The sequence below is a fragment of the Corapipo altera genome, unplaced genomic scaffold (genome assembly GCF_003945725.1).
Source record: "Corapipo altera isolate COAL_440 unplaced genomic scaffold, ASM394572v1 79, whole genome shotgun sequence".
NCBI lineage: Eukaryota > Metazoa > Chordata > Aves > Passeriformes > Pipridae > Corapipo > Corapipo altera.
In genome coordinates this window covers 4,147,732-4,160,851 of record NW_020884927.1, presented here as the reverse complement: position 1 = coordinate 4,160,851, position 13,120 = coordinate 4,147,732, and the positions used below count along the sequence as shown (strand labels likewise).

The 13,120-nt window shown below is 45.4% G+C and overlaps 2 protein-coding genes across 3 annotated transcripts in view; both read left to right on the top strand.

Annotated features, from left to right (window-relative positions):
• The window catches only part of LOC113954347 (P-selectin-like), an 8,140-nt gene extending 6,350 nt beyond the window's left edge, over window positions 1–1,790 (top strand). The window contains 6 exon segments of the mRNA XM_027658552.1: window positions 1–100; window positions 268–453; window positions 595–714; window positions 1,081–1,111; window positions 1,294–1,349; window positions 1,490–1,790. The exon segment at window positions 1–100 is cut by the window's left edge and continues 11 nt beyond it. Coding sequence (XP_027514353.1) covers window positions 1–100; window positions 268–453; window positions 595–714; window positions 1,081–1,111; window positions 1,294–1,348 — 492 coding nt within the window. The 3' untranslated portion in view covers window position 1,349; window positions 1,490–1,790.
• Window positions 1,791–2,502: 712 nt separating this feature from the next.
• The window catches only part of ATF6 (activating transcription factor 6), a 77,737-nt gene continuing 67,119 nt past the window's right edge, over window positions 2,503–13,120 (top strand). For both annotated transcript variants that reach the window (XM_027658546.1, XM_027658545.1), the window contains exons 1-7: window positions 2,503–2,622; window positions 2,705–2,769; window positions 4,467–4,554; window positions 4,882–4,976; window positions 5,452–5,581; window positions 5,871–6,077; window positions 8,818–9,038. In XM_027658546.1, coding sequence (XP_027514347.1) covers window positions 2,553–2,622; window positions 2,705–2,769; window positions 4,467–4,554; window positions 4,882–4,976; window positions 5,452–5,581; window positions 5,871–6,077; window positions 8,818–9,038 — 876 coding nt within the window. In that variant the 5' untranslated portion in view covers window positions 2,503–2,552. The remainder of the gene's footprint in view (window positions 2,623–2,704; window positions 2,770–4,466; window positions 4,555–4,881; window positions 4,977–5,451; window positions 5,582–5,870; window positions 6,078–8,817; window positions 9,039–13,120) is intronic.

Genomic DNA, 13,120 nt, shown 5'->3' with positions numbered 1-13,120 from the left:
TGTGCCTTCTCCTGCCAGAAAGGGTTTGTGCTGATGGGGCCAGAAAGTCGCAAGTGCACAGCCATGGGGACCTGGACTGGGGACACCCCACAATGCAAAGGTAAATCTCATGATCTCACACCTGTCTGGGAGTGCTCTGTTGTAGCAGACTGCTTTCCCCAGTGCCTCAGTCTATGTCAGTTCATCCCCTGGCTTCCTAGCCCAAGTGTCCCTGTCTCACTACCATCAGTCCTGTCCTCTAATACTGCTGCTGTGCTTTATCTCCAGCCATCAGCTGCCCAGTGCTGGACCCCCCCAGCAGAGGCCAGCTGAGCTGCTCTCACATGCATGGGAACTTCACCTACAACTCCACGTGCACTTTTTCCTGTGAGGAGGGGTTTGTTCGGTTGGGAGCAGAGGTGCTCTGGTGTGAGGCCACAGGGAACTGGACCAGGCATCCTCCTGTCTGTGCAGGTATGGTGGGACCCCCCTGCTCCTCTAGCGCTGTGGGGGGTCCAGCTTTCTTGCAAGTGCATCTTGAATGTGGTGAGGGCGCTCCAGGGGCTGAGAAGTCCTGGCAGCTTTCTAACTTGGGGGTCTGTGGATCTGTTTCAGAGGATGGTGCCTTCTTAAAGCAAGTCCTGGCTTACAGCAGTGGCACAGCCCTGACAGTAGCTGGTCTTGTGCTCTCTGGGGGGCTCATTGCCATCCTTGCCAAGCGCCTCAGTGACAGAGGTATGGAAACACCTCCCACAGCCCACAATAGGTTTGTCTAGGGGCTCTCAGGCAAGGTGGTTACAGAGTCCCTGGGGAGGGTGGGATGATCAGAAGAGTTTAAAAGTGTGATTGCCTCAATCCAAGTGTCTTATTTGCTGCAAGTTGCATGGTTCCGTGGCAGTTTGTTGAGCTGAAAGTGTCAGCAGCCAGCTTTGGAGGACAGAGCCAGATAAACACCTTCACTGTGAAGAAGACAGGAAATGCTTCAGTCCCTCCCTGCTCCATCCCATACTTCTGCTCCAGCTTCTCATGATCTTCACTAAACATCTGTTTTTTTCTTTACTATCTGCTCTGTCCCCATGGATATTTCAACACCATTATCAGAGGAGAAGAAGAAGCTCCTGAACCCCACCAGGTGAGAACCATGCCCTGTGACTCTCACAGCCCAGTGGCCACAGTTATCACTCAGATCTGCCTGTGTGAGGCTGCTTTTATATGCAGTAGGAGCATCTTGAGGGCTTGACAGGGCTATGTTAACCTCTGCCCTTCACACACTCCTGCACTGTCCAAGGTGACACCCTTGTGTTTGCCCTGCAGTGACCTAGGATCACCAGGCATCTTCACCAACGCAGCGTATGATGCCAACCTGTGAGGTGAGTGCTGTCAAGACACTCACGGCACCCTGTTCAAAATTCACCTGAGCAGCCATCCTCCTGGTTGGAGTGCTCCCAGGTGGGGACACCCTTGGGGACCAAAGTGGATAACACCAGCTCCGCCTCTTCTGTGCTTCCAGCCTGCCCGTGACTGAACCCCACTGTGTCCCCCAGTGCTGCAGGCCCAGTGGGAGCTGCTGCTGGGGCCCAGAGGGACTCCATGCCTGGAGCTGCAGCCTGGACCAGCGCTGCCTGTGGAGACTGGACCCACACTGTATATACCGCCAGGAGGGGAAGCTGCCTCCAGGAAACGTGGCTGGAGACCTGTCTAGGGCCATGGGCCGCTGTCTCACGTGGGCAGCCTGCTGCTCAACCCGTGGACATTCCCTGTGAATTTGGACATTCCTCCTCGGCTGCCCCAGGGATGGGCTTGTGTCAGCAGGGCCCAAATAAATGCCTGTGTCCAACCAGTGACTCTGTGTGCTTGGGAGGGGGGGAAGGTCTCCATCAAATAGTGTGGCCAACAGGACCAGGGAAGTGATTCTTCCCCTCTACTCGGTACTGCTGAGGCTGCACCTCAAGTGCTGTGTCCAGCTCTGGGCCCTTCAGTTCAGGAAGGACACTGAGGTGCTGGAGCAGGTCCAAAGAAGAGCAACAAGGCTGGTGAAGGGACTCGAGCACAAGTCCTATGAGGAGAGGCTGAGGGAGCTGGGGCTGTTCAGCCTGGAGAAGAGGAGGCTCAGGGGAGACCTCATCACTCTCTACAACTCCCTGAAAGGAGGTTGTAGCCAGCTGGGGATGGTCTCTTCTCCCGGGCAACTAGCGACAGGACGAGAGGACACAGTCTTAAGCTGTACCAGGAGAGGTTCGGGTTGGATATTAGGAGGAATTTCTTCACAGAAAAGGTGATTAGACATTGGAATAGACTGCAGCACAGGGTGGAGTCACCGCCCCTAGAGGTGTTTAAGGAAGGAAAGACTGCCTGTGGCACTCAGTGCCATGATGGTGTCGGGTCTCAGATCCTAATTGATTCTGCGACTCTGGGGAGGACAGTGAGCCGCGCCCCTGTGAGCTCCGTGCGGGCCCCGCCCCATCCCCGCCCCATCCCCGCCCCATCCCCGCCCCGCCGGGTGTCCGGCTGCGGCCGCCGTCGGGGGCGGTGCTGCCGGAAGCAGACGTGTGTTTCGGGAGGAAAGGGAAGCGATGGCGGCGGCCAAGGCCGAGTGGGAGCCGGCGGGGCTGCTGCCTGCCGCGGGGGGCGGCCTGGACTGGGGTGAGCGGGCTGGGGGGGCCGGGGCGGCGCGGGGTTCCTCGGCCGGGCCGGGCCGGCGCTGAGCCCCTTGTCTCTCCCGCAGAGGCGGTGCTGGGCGAGGAGCTGAGCGAGCTGCTGGGCGCCGCGGCCCCGAAGGACGAGCCCGACGTGAGTACCGGGAGGGGACGGGGGCGGTGGGGGCCGGGCTGCCCGTTCGGCCAAGGGGGTGACCCGCGGGGATCCCCCCGGGGCAGCCCGGCAGGAGACCGTGATTCCCCGGCCTTCACCCTGCGTGAGTCACGGGGATATCGATCGCTTAACAAGCTGTGGGTGTCAGGGCCGGAGTTTGAAGGTGTAGAGTCCAAGGCGAGAGCTGGAGGTGCCGTGCCCAGGAGGTGCCGTGCCCAGGAGGTGCCGTGCCCAGGAGGTGCCGTGCCCAGGAGGGGCGGTGCTGTCGCTGCCCAGGGAAGGTGAACCCCGCAGAGCAGCGCTGCGGGAGGGGAGAGGCGTGGGCGCGTTACACCTGCATCCACTGGGGCTGGGCTTTACCACCCTGCCTGTTAGATGGCTTCGTGTTTTCTTCTTTGCTGTAGGATTTTCTCCAAAAGCCTTTGCTTGCAACCTTATGCATTAGTCCCCGTGTATTTTCCTGTCCAGCTGCACATACCACTTTTTCTTTCCCGGGGCAACCTGCCTCGTGGATTCTCCATTCCATGTCGTTCCTCTTGCCTTCTCTGTGCTCACTGTGTCCTGACCCATCTCCAGCACAACCCCTGGGTTATCCAACGTAAATGTCAGGTACTAAGAGCCTTCCTACAGGTGTTGTAGAGCCACTCACTGGAGGAAACGTTTGAACTGCATGATTGTACAAGGGGAAGGTAGTGCCCGTCAGCAGGTTGGCATTAGTTGCCTGTGTAGAGGCTCTTGCTGCACAGCTTGGGCTGTGGGTTTTTGTCATTCTTCCTATCAATGTGCTCTGATGAGCTTTCTTTTCATTCTAACTTGTAAGTAGTAACATCTGTGCAGACTTTTTGAACCTCCTTTTAAGGCCAAGTTGAGAATGTAGGGAAAAGGTACACTTGCAGGATAGTTTTTAGTAAGAAAATCTTTGCTGTGTATTTGTGTGAGTTGGGTATGTCATGTTTGTGTTTTTCATGCAAGTGCTCCTAAAATACCACATTTGCCTAGAGAACTGAGACTTACAGATGCACAAGCACAAAAAAATGGAGCAAAACCCCCAATTGTTGTTTTAAAGGTCCCATGATAAATTATATGTATGAAGTGATTTTAACCTTTTTTTCTTCTTTGTTTGCTTTTATTTTTGTTGGAAAAGGAAATTGGGGTCTGTGGCTTTAGAAAATGATGATGTCAGTTTATTCAAATATAGGGAGACCTTATATATACTGTTCATCAAGTCTTAAGCAAATCAGTACTTGTGTCTCTTTTCCTTCTGGTAAACCGTCCCTAATGGTGCTTTTGTTTATAAGATGCTTTGAGATGTCATGATGGAAGGACATTAAATAAATTTTTCAAGGCAGACCTGTGTTTTGTTTGAGATGGTTCAACAAGTGGACTTAGAATTTTGGTTTAGAAACTACCAATAAGGGTATGATAATTAGTGATGGTCTTAAACTGACATGCTCCTTTCCTACAGGTCTGAGGTTTAAAATAAACCTTGTCTTGTATGTTCCAGTTGAGAATTTCTCCTTTAAGGACTTTTGTCTCTGCATGCCTTAAGGCAACTGAAGTGATAGTTGTATTGTTTTGTTTTGTTTTCTGGAGCTGTAAGAATGTGCACATAATGGTTGGTGGTGCCAATGTATCTTTCTTTTTGTCTTGTCTCTTTTTCTGAACTGTCATTTCAGGAAAATGATCTCTATAACTTTCATTTTGATTTGGATTTGATGTCTTGGGACTCAGACCTTTGGAATATTACAGGCCATGCTTATACAGGTAATTAATCTTCTGTATTTTGCAGGTGTGACTCTTACCCCTCTTACCCCTCTGCCCCACAAGGGTGAACTGTTACAACTTAGAGGTAACTTATGTGGAACTATTAACTTCCCTTCAGCTGTGTTATGAGGAGTTGTGCTGTGTAGGGCAGGTACAACTGGCAAGGACTGCCCTACAAGCTAAGCTGTTTAGTACCTTTAGTTTCACTATGTTTTCTACTGTGCTTTGCTTCAGGAATTAAATAGCTGGTGGAGAGCAGTGTGTTCTTTACTGATCTCTCCTTGCTAAAAACTTGTGCAGTAAAATTTCCTTATCTGCCTCTTGCAGATGACAGTGTGAAGACAGAACCCTTATCACCAGCCACTTCAAACTGTTCGGTCCCTTCTCCGTCGTCTGTGGACTCTCCAGTGCAGAATGTGCCTGTATGCAGAAACCTCCATGTAACACATATAGCAACAAAAGCCCAGTGACTTACTTCTCTGATCAAATTCATGGCATAAGAAGAAACACCTTATTTTTCCAACCCTTGCAAAAGCACCTTTCCTTCAATGGCATTTTCTTACCAATCTGTGACCCATTCGAATAAGAGCATGTTCAGTTCTGTTTCCTCAGTTATGTTTGTTAGCCTGGTTGCCAAACAAAATGCCTTCTGGAGGCTTCTGAGTCTAGCAGTTGCTGGCCTCTGCCTTGCATTGCTCTGCTGATGGGCAGAAGTACTTGTTGGGTTTTTTTAGTGGTACTTGGCGTTGACCCCAGGATAAAACTACAGAACAAAACCATTCTCCTGTTTGCTGCAGCAGCAACACAGAAGTGATGAAAAGCAGATATACTCCGAACTGCTAGTAGACACTTCTCTGTGTTTCTGAAGCATTAATCTCATGTATTTTCTGTCTGCAGGATGATGTGGACTTCAGCTGTAGCTCCCAGATGTCTCCCATCTCTCTCTACAGCAAGAGCTGCAGGAGCCCTGCATCCCCCGAAGGAGATGGGGGGAAGAAGCCTGCTGTCAGCATCTCTTCTCGATCTGGTATGAGAGATAGAGCTACTTTGATCCTGTAGATAGTATGTGCTTTACTTTGATCCCATAGATAGTATGTGCTTTACTTTGATCCTATAGCTAGTATGTGTGTTTTATATGAATGATTAACTAACAGACAGTAGATATCCTGTAATTTCTGACTTGAATTTTTTATCAGATATCTTTATTTTTAACAAATATTATAGATAGGTAAAATACCCCCATACCAAAAGCCATTTTATTATTGCTTGATTTCTTTATTTTATGCCTTCTGTTCTGACTTTCTTTCATTTTCTAGGAAATAATTCTGCGAGGAACCTGAAGAGGGGTAGTCAGACAGTGTCCAGGCCTTTGATACAACCCAAACCCCTTTTGCCTGCTGTGCCTGAAACTCAGGCTAACATTGGCGTCCCAGCTAAAACCATCATTATTCAGACTCTTCCCATGCTTGTACCACTGCCAAAGAATCAGCCAGTTGTTAACATTCAGCCAGCACCTCCTAAAGGTAGGTGAATTGTCCTGACTGAGCCAGGTCTTGGGGGTAACTTTGTCTGTTTGTGTTGGCTGATAGAATGAAGTGAGGTTTGGTGCATGAAAGGGAAGGGGTAGGAGAAAAAGCGGTCCTACATGTTTGGCTGAAAAAGCTTAAGGCTGAGAAGATGGCCTTACTCCTCTCATAGAGTCCTATGAGAAACAGCCCTTACCTGATTGTTATTTGGAAAGGAAGACACTGGATTATAATAATTCCATTATTTTGAATGGAAGACAGAGACTGTGCTGAGCTGTGGGGATAAAACTGCTGATTGGGAAAGATCTGTAGGGACCTCTGCTGTGCTCTGCTTGTGGTGCATAAGGTGATTATAGTGCTGTTCTGTTGTAACCAAAGGAAGGTCCAGCAGAATCAGGATGGCTTGAATGAAGCTGGAAAGCTTGGGGAAAGTGATAAAAGCTTTTTTTTTTTTTTTTCCCTCATGAAACTGCCACAGGATGGCAGGAACATGAGTTTATGGCTTTTTATCTCTCTAAACAGCATCAAATAGAATGTTGTGGAATCTGCAAAAAACTGAGAGCTGTGTCAGAGGTTAGAAAAGTTCCTTACAGCTGCAAGCTGATGTAAACAAGAGGCAAGTGATTTCCTGCCCCCTGATAATTCTTCATGCCTGCATAAGCCTAGGTCACAGTCAAAGCATAAGTAATTTCAAAATCCCTAGAGTTTTGTGCAATAAGGTTATTTGGGTGTTAATGTGATGATGAAGGTGTACTTGTGTTTGTAAAATGCCAGTGTGGGACTACTGAACGCATTTAACCCAAAATTCATTGTCAAATTACTTAAACGTTTTGTATCCCTCCAACATATGCTTTATTCAAGGTAATTTGTCATTAAGAAAAAAATCTAGTCATCCATGAACAATTCCTGAAGTTGCCCTGTAACCGATTTTTGAAGTAGCTTGAGCCTTCATTTCTGAACCCAAAGCCTTATTTCAGTCTCCAGCTGAGGCTGCGGGGACATTGCTTGCGTTGCAGGAATTGTCAGATGCAGTTGCTCGTTTCACCAGCTGATGGCCACAGTCCCTTGCGGTTGAATGCCCAGGCACTGAGGCGTGGAAGGAAAGGGAGACAAATTGTTAAGGGCATGTATCTAGAAATTATTGCAATAGTGAAAAATTTACCTTCGTTACTAATTGCTCTTCCATCAGGAGTCCAGCCAAATCTGGAGACACTGATGTTTGTTACAAAGTGCCTAAGATTGTTAAACTGCTTAAAACACAGGTCAGCACAGTCAGCGTGACCTAATTCTTATTCCTTCTGATGTTCCAGCTGATAAAATACCATCTGGAATAAGGAATGTTGGGGATAGGGAGTTTTTGGATGTAAGTATAGCACTGTGAAGATCAGCTTCTCCTTTTCCCTGAAGAAAAGTCAGGGCAGTAGTTTCTGTGAGACAGTATAAAGGAAATACTTTTGGGAAAGTATTTCCATGTGATGTTTAAGTGGTGATATGTTTAAAAATTCTATTGTACCACTTCCATAATGAAAACCATAAGGATCTTTTTTCATCCCCTGCATATGACAGGTTGGAGCTACCAGTTTGAAATATCCCATTATCTTCAGAGGAGCATGAGAAATCGTATTTTTACAGTCCCTTTTATAAAATCTTAAAGGAGAAAGCATGGTCTTAGAGCATCACATCCTTTATACATAAAAAAAAAAAGTTGAAATAGTCTCAAATTCACTGTTTAAGGTTCTTAAATAGGGTAGTACTAACTCATCGTGTCTTCAAGACTGTGTCTGCAAAAAAAAGGGAGCTCTAATCCTGCACCCCATACATAAAAGATCTTGGCACTAGGTATATTACTTCATTTTTTGCCTTCCAGAAGATTGGGTAAATGCTGTAATACGTTGTCGTGCGTTTTGGTTGGAATGCTGAGTTGGAATGTGCTGTTTCTGAAAGCTGGCGAGGTCATCCTGTTACAGAGGATTAGAGAGACGTTAATGTGTTTTCAGACAACAAAATATTACTCAAGCACCTGCTTGAGTTAAATGTAGTTGTTGGACTAAAATTTCTTGGACGTGACTGTTTTTAATTCCATTTCAAACTCTGTCAAAATTACCTCATTTTTTCTGCCTGCTTTTCTTTAAGCTCTGTTCAGCTTGTGCATAAACTTTCTTGCATAAAACATTTTTTAAAACAAATGGTCTTAGTGTGAATTGGAGCTTTAGCATAAGTTTTGAAAGTGTAACTTGCATTGTTCATCTTCTATCTCTGTGGTATTCTGTATCAGTCTGTGTAGTATGAGTCAATTCTGTGCAGTAAGTTTTCCATTGAATACAGCAATAAAGTATGAACAAAAGGGAGAAGGAGGATTGAGGAAAGCTGGCTAAGTTCTTTGAAAAAGTTGTCCAGAGTGCTTCAAGTGTTAGCGATACTGAAATGAGTAATGTTTATAATAAGTGTTGAATTTTATTAACTTTGAAGAGCTTTTGGGAGAGAGTTTGATTTATTGGATCCCTTTAATATACATAACTTTAGTTTGCGGGATGGATTAAGAATCCTGCAAACTTTTAAACTTTTTTTTTTTTCTGTTCCTATTCTGTGCAATATACTAGTGGATTTGAGATAAATTGTGCAGGGCAGGTGGGGGAGCAAGGCTTTCTACCTCCTCTATCACTGTGCCCCTACAAAGTGATGGAGTACAAATCCACTCCATAGGTGCTGAGCTCTGCTGTTTGTTCTTGTGTTCCAGGTCAATCAGTGGTGCTCCCCCAGCCCTCCGTGGTGCAGCTTCAGGCTTCTGGGGTGCTTCCTGCTTCCCAGCCAGTCATTGCTGTCACTGGAGGGACCACACCACTTCAAAACCACACGGTGAACGCATTGCCTCCAGCTGCTGGAAATGGCTCGACAAGTGGGAAAATACCAGTGACCAAGCCCTTGCTTCAAGGCACCACACCAGCAGTGGGGCTGGATGTAAGTGTGTGTGAGAGCTGATAACCAAGGCTTGGAAACAGCTCTCAGTTACCTATTGTATAATAGGTATTGTGGCATCTAATGGGATAACCAGATCCCTTCAGAGTCTCAGGGAAACTCTAATAGGATTTCTAACAGTAAACAGGGAGTCTGGCAGCTTGGCAGAGAACGGGGACGAGCAACTTGATATCTGCTGGCTTACCTGGACTTGCAGACCAGGGATGCAGGTGTAGCAAAAGACAGTGATGATACATTTTTTCCATCATTTTTCTTCTCAAGTACAAGCTCTCAAGGTCTCTTACCTACAGGAAGATATATCTGATTTTTGATTAGTGCCAAACCATTTTTCTAATCCATATAACAAAAACACTCCTTTTGAAATAGGTGAATTGGAAATGTCACTGCTTAGTTCTTTTTCCATCCCCCTTTATCTCCCCAGACTTTACTTATGATTTTTAGAAACTTCAGGTATTGAGTTTCATATGAGCCTAATCTCTTCAGGCTCCCTTTTGATCATATACTGTATGAGTAGAAAAGGTGTAAGCTCTCAACAATCCCTGTGCAAATAAAGAAGTTTTTCCATAGTAGCTCACAATAAGCAGTAGGTGTAAACAGAAATAGCTTTTGAGATGTGTGTGGGTTTTTTTAACTCTTTGAGCTTTGACATCTTAACTAGATAGAGAACTGGGTGTTAACTTGATTTAGTTCCTAGTAATTTGGAGCTGCTTTGGTAGCATTTTGTTGTCCAAAGAAGGCATAGTTGTGAAAAGTACCAAAGCTTCTTGATTGTGGCTTTTCAACTCTGAGTGTTGTTCTTCAGTGTCATTTTCTGAAAGCCACTGTGAGCTGAGGGTCCTATCACATCTCTCAGTGTAAGGGAGAAAACACTGGTGTCCATTCACTTGGAATTTTGCTGTATTAGCTTATTAGCAGTGCAGGTCACTGTATGTCAAAGGCATGTGCCTTCAGCTTCTTTGGAGGGATGTTGCTGTACAGTTTCCTCGTGTCTGAGAATTGCCACTCGTGCTTGATATTAAATTTTCCTCACTAATCGTGTTTGTGTGAGGGGTGTGTTTTATAATGAAAAATAACATGCTACAAATAATTCAGGAGACAGAGTGCGATGAAAACTTGATATTGAATTCACAAGAAGCTAACAAAGGTCTGACAGGAGACAGTTAAGAGCACTGCATTTTTAAGTAGTATTTGCCTGCTATACAAAGCCAAACTGAAGAGACCTGTCAGCAGTCATTTGATTTGCGATTCCCTGTAACCAGGACTAACATGGCACCTTGCCATTCTCTGAATGTAAGGGTTAATTGACAAAACCCGCTTACTGTCATTTTACTCTATGTACACACCCGTGACAGTCACTAGTCAAATGTGTAGCTGGGTAATGATCAGCTGTTTCAAAGGATGGTTGCATGGGTATTTCCACCCAAAGCTGTTTTAGGGCAGCAGTTTTAAGGCTTGTGAAATACTGCACATTGTACCTGTGTTTGTTGAAACATGAAGGAACAGTTGCAAATGCTCTCTGGCACATACGGTGAAAGAGGGCTTTGAGAAAGGACAAATGTTTTGGGATTCAGCTGGCGCCAGCAGGGTTAAAACATTTCGCGGCTGCCTCGGAGGCCATATGTGGCACTCAGAGCTGCACAGATGTAGCTGTCATTTGAGCTCTGTAACACGTGTTTTTGTTTGCTAATCTGAGCAGATGTTGCGGGATAAAAAGAAACACTGCAGGACTTTCTTTTGGGCTTAGGAGGGATAAACTGTTGGCTTAACACTCAGCCCTTGCAGTGGGTTATCCTGAGATGGGCCGATAGCAAGCTGTTGGCTTGAGGCCCCTCGTGGTGCGTGTCCTGGTGGCACACGTTTGTGCAGCCTGCCAGCCGTGGGGAAGTGCCAGGCTTTCTGTGCAGTCACTCCTTACTGGGAAACAACCTTCCACTGGGAAGTTCAACAAAAGAAACGCTACCTAAGCAAGCCACTCTTCCGGTTGAAGGAAAGAGGCTCTTAATGAACAGAAACAGATTTCCTTTCCTGTTGCAGTTAAATGATATGAGGGCATAAACTGTAGGTGTGTGAAGCAATTCGGTTTGTGTCCTTATAGGGCCTTTCTCTCGTGTTTCCACTTTGTAGTGAGAAAGGATTTAATTCTGCCTCCCAGTTAACTTGATAAAAAAATTTCAAAATCTAGAAAAAATTAGATTATGTAAAATTCCTTCAGCATAGGTGTGGATTTCTATTGAAACATTTTTCTCTGCTGTACATTGTGTAATATTCACAATAAACTCAAGAAAACCCAGAACTTCCATAAGAACGGACAAAAAACTTGTATAGGTTTTGCATTCCTGCATTTGAGATGCGTCATTAAAGACAGCAGCTTTTGTAAGCTGAGTTAAGAAGCCAGCCAATGCAAACTTGAAATGATTTGTACTTTCAGCTCTTCATTAACTTTCCCAGTGTTTGTACAGAAAACTCTTCGGAGTGTGAGGGATGTTCTTACTGCCTTGTGCTAAAAGTACAGCTTGTGTTGGAATGGAGGTTAAATTTTGCTCATAATTGAGTTTTCTTTGGAAGTAAATTGAGGTAGCAGTGTTTGTTCTTTTTTCCTAAAGTGCATAACTCTTCATAAGACCTCTGAAGATAGAGGACAATCTGAATCTAGTTGTCCTGTTCAAAGCAAGGGTTTGCAGTGAACCTTTCAGTTCTCCGTATTTACAACATTCTTATGTGCTAGTGGTGGTGTAGTTTTTAAAGCTAGGAAGCAGAAATTGCATCACTGATTACTGTTTGATGTTAAGGCGTATGTTTTCCCTCTATGGTCTGTGTTTCCTGAGGACCAGAAGTTACTATTTTGAGTGGAAAATTAATACAATACAACTTAAAAAGTGGAAGGCTGCAAAAGAAGTTAGCAGGGGTGTTTGCTGCGTTTAATCTTGGTTCAGGACTTGCTCAAGCAGGCTGATTTTATAAATTAGTTCCTCTCTCTTCTGATTATCAAAGTGCTCAAGCAGGGAGCATGTTTATTTTGATGCCAGGCCAGCTGTGTAGTGCTTATTGCTATACTGCTTCCACGTTCAAACATTCTTGCACCATTTCACTCACTCAACTCTTTTCATTTCCTGCATCAGATTTAGGTGGGATTGGGTGTGTAGTTGAGGCTTATTTCCCAGGAAAAGCCAGACAAGAGCTAGAAGGTTGACAGAAGGCCTTAAATTTTTTAGGGATTGTAAATTAAAACAAATTAACTCAAGGATGCAAATACTGGGTTTCATGTAAGCAAGCTTAAGAAATGAGTCAAAATGAAACTGGTGTGGCATAGACCGAAATGCAGTTATTGCTCAGAGCACCTTGGATCGGGCTGGGTAGAGCTGCTGTTCCTCCAGCATCTGGAGGACAGTGAGCAAAGGAGGGCAGTCTAGATGAGATGAACAGTGAGCAAAGGAGGGCAGTCTAGATGAGATGAACAGTGAGCAAAGGAGGGCAGTCCAGATGAACACCCTGTGAAATGTAGCTGGCAGTGTCTGGAACAGTGACAGATGTACCTCAGATGTACTCTTTGTGTACAGGCACTGCACTGGTGCTAACACCATGTTTTCTGCAGGGAAGCGCGTTGGTTTGCCAGACACTTAATTAAAAGTTATCCAGTAATGAATAATCCTAAGCACGTCTGCAAACAAGAGTGGATGTAAACAATTTGATCTTCTCTGTTTGACTTCATGATGCAAAACCTCTTTTCAAAAAGAGGAGTGTAACTACTTGCTTGGAATATCTCACAACTCGAGCCAAAGCTGCTGCATGAACTCATTCCTTATTATTTCATCTGTGTACAGTTTAAGTGATCCTGGCCCCAGATTGGTGTGTTCTATACACTGCAGTTCTTGGCTAGCCCAAATGGGGTTTTTTTGTCCAGTTTTTATATGTCTGCAGAAGTTTTTTTTATGTTGAATGTTGTAGTACTTGAAAAGTTCAAGACAAAGCTTAGTGTTAATGAAAATATGTTAAAATCTTTTCATTCTCCACTCTGCTAAAGAGAGATATTGGAGTAAGTACAAACAGCTACACTTGCACAGACT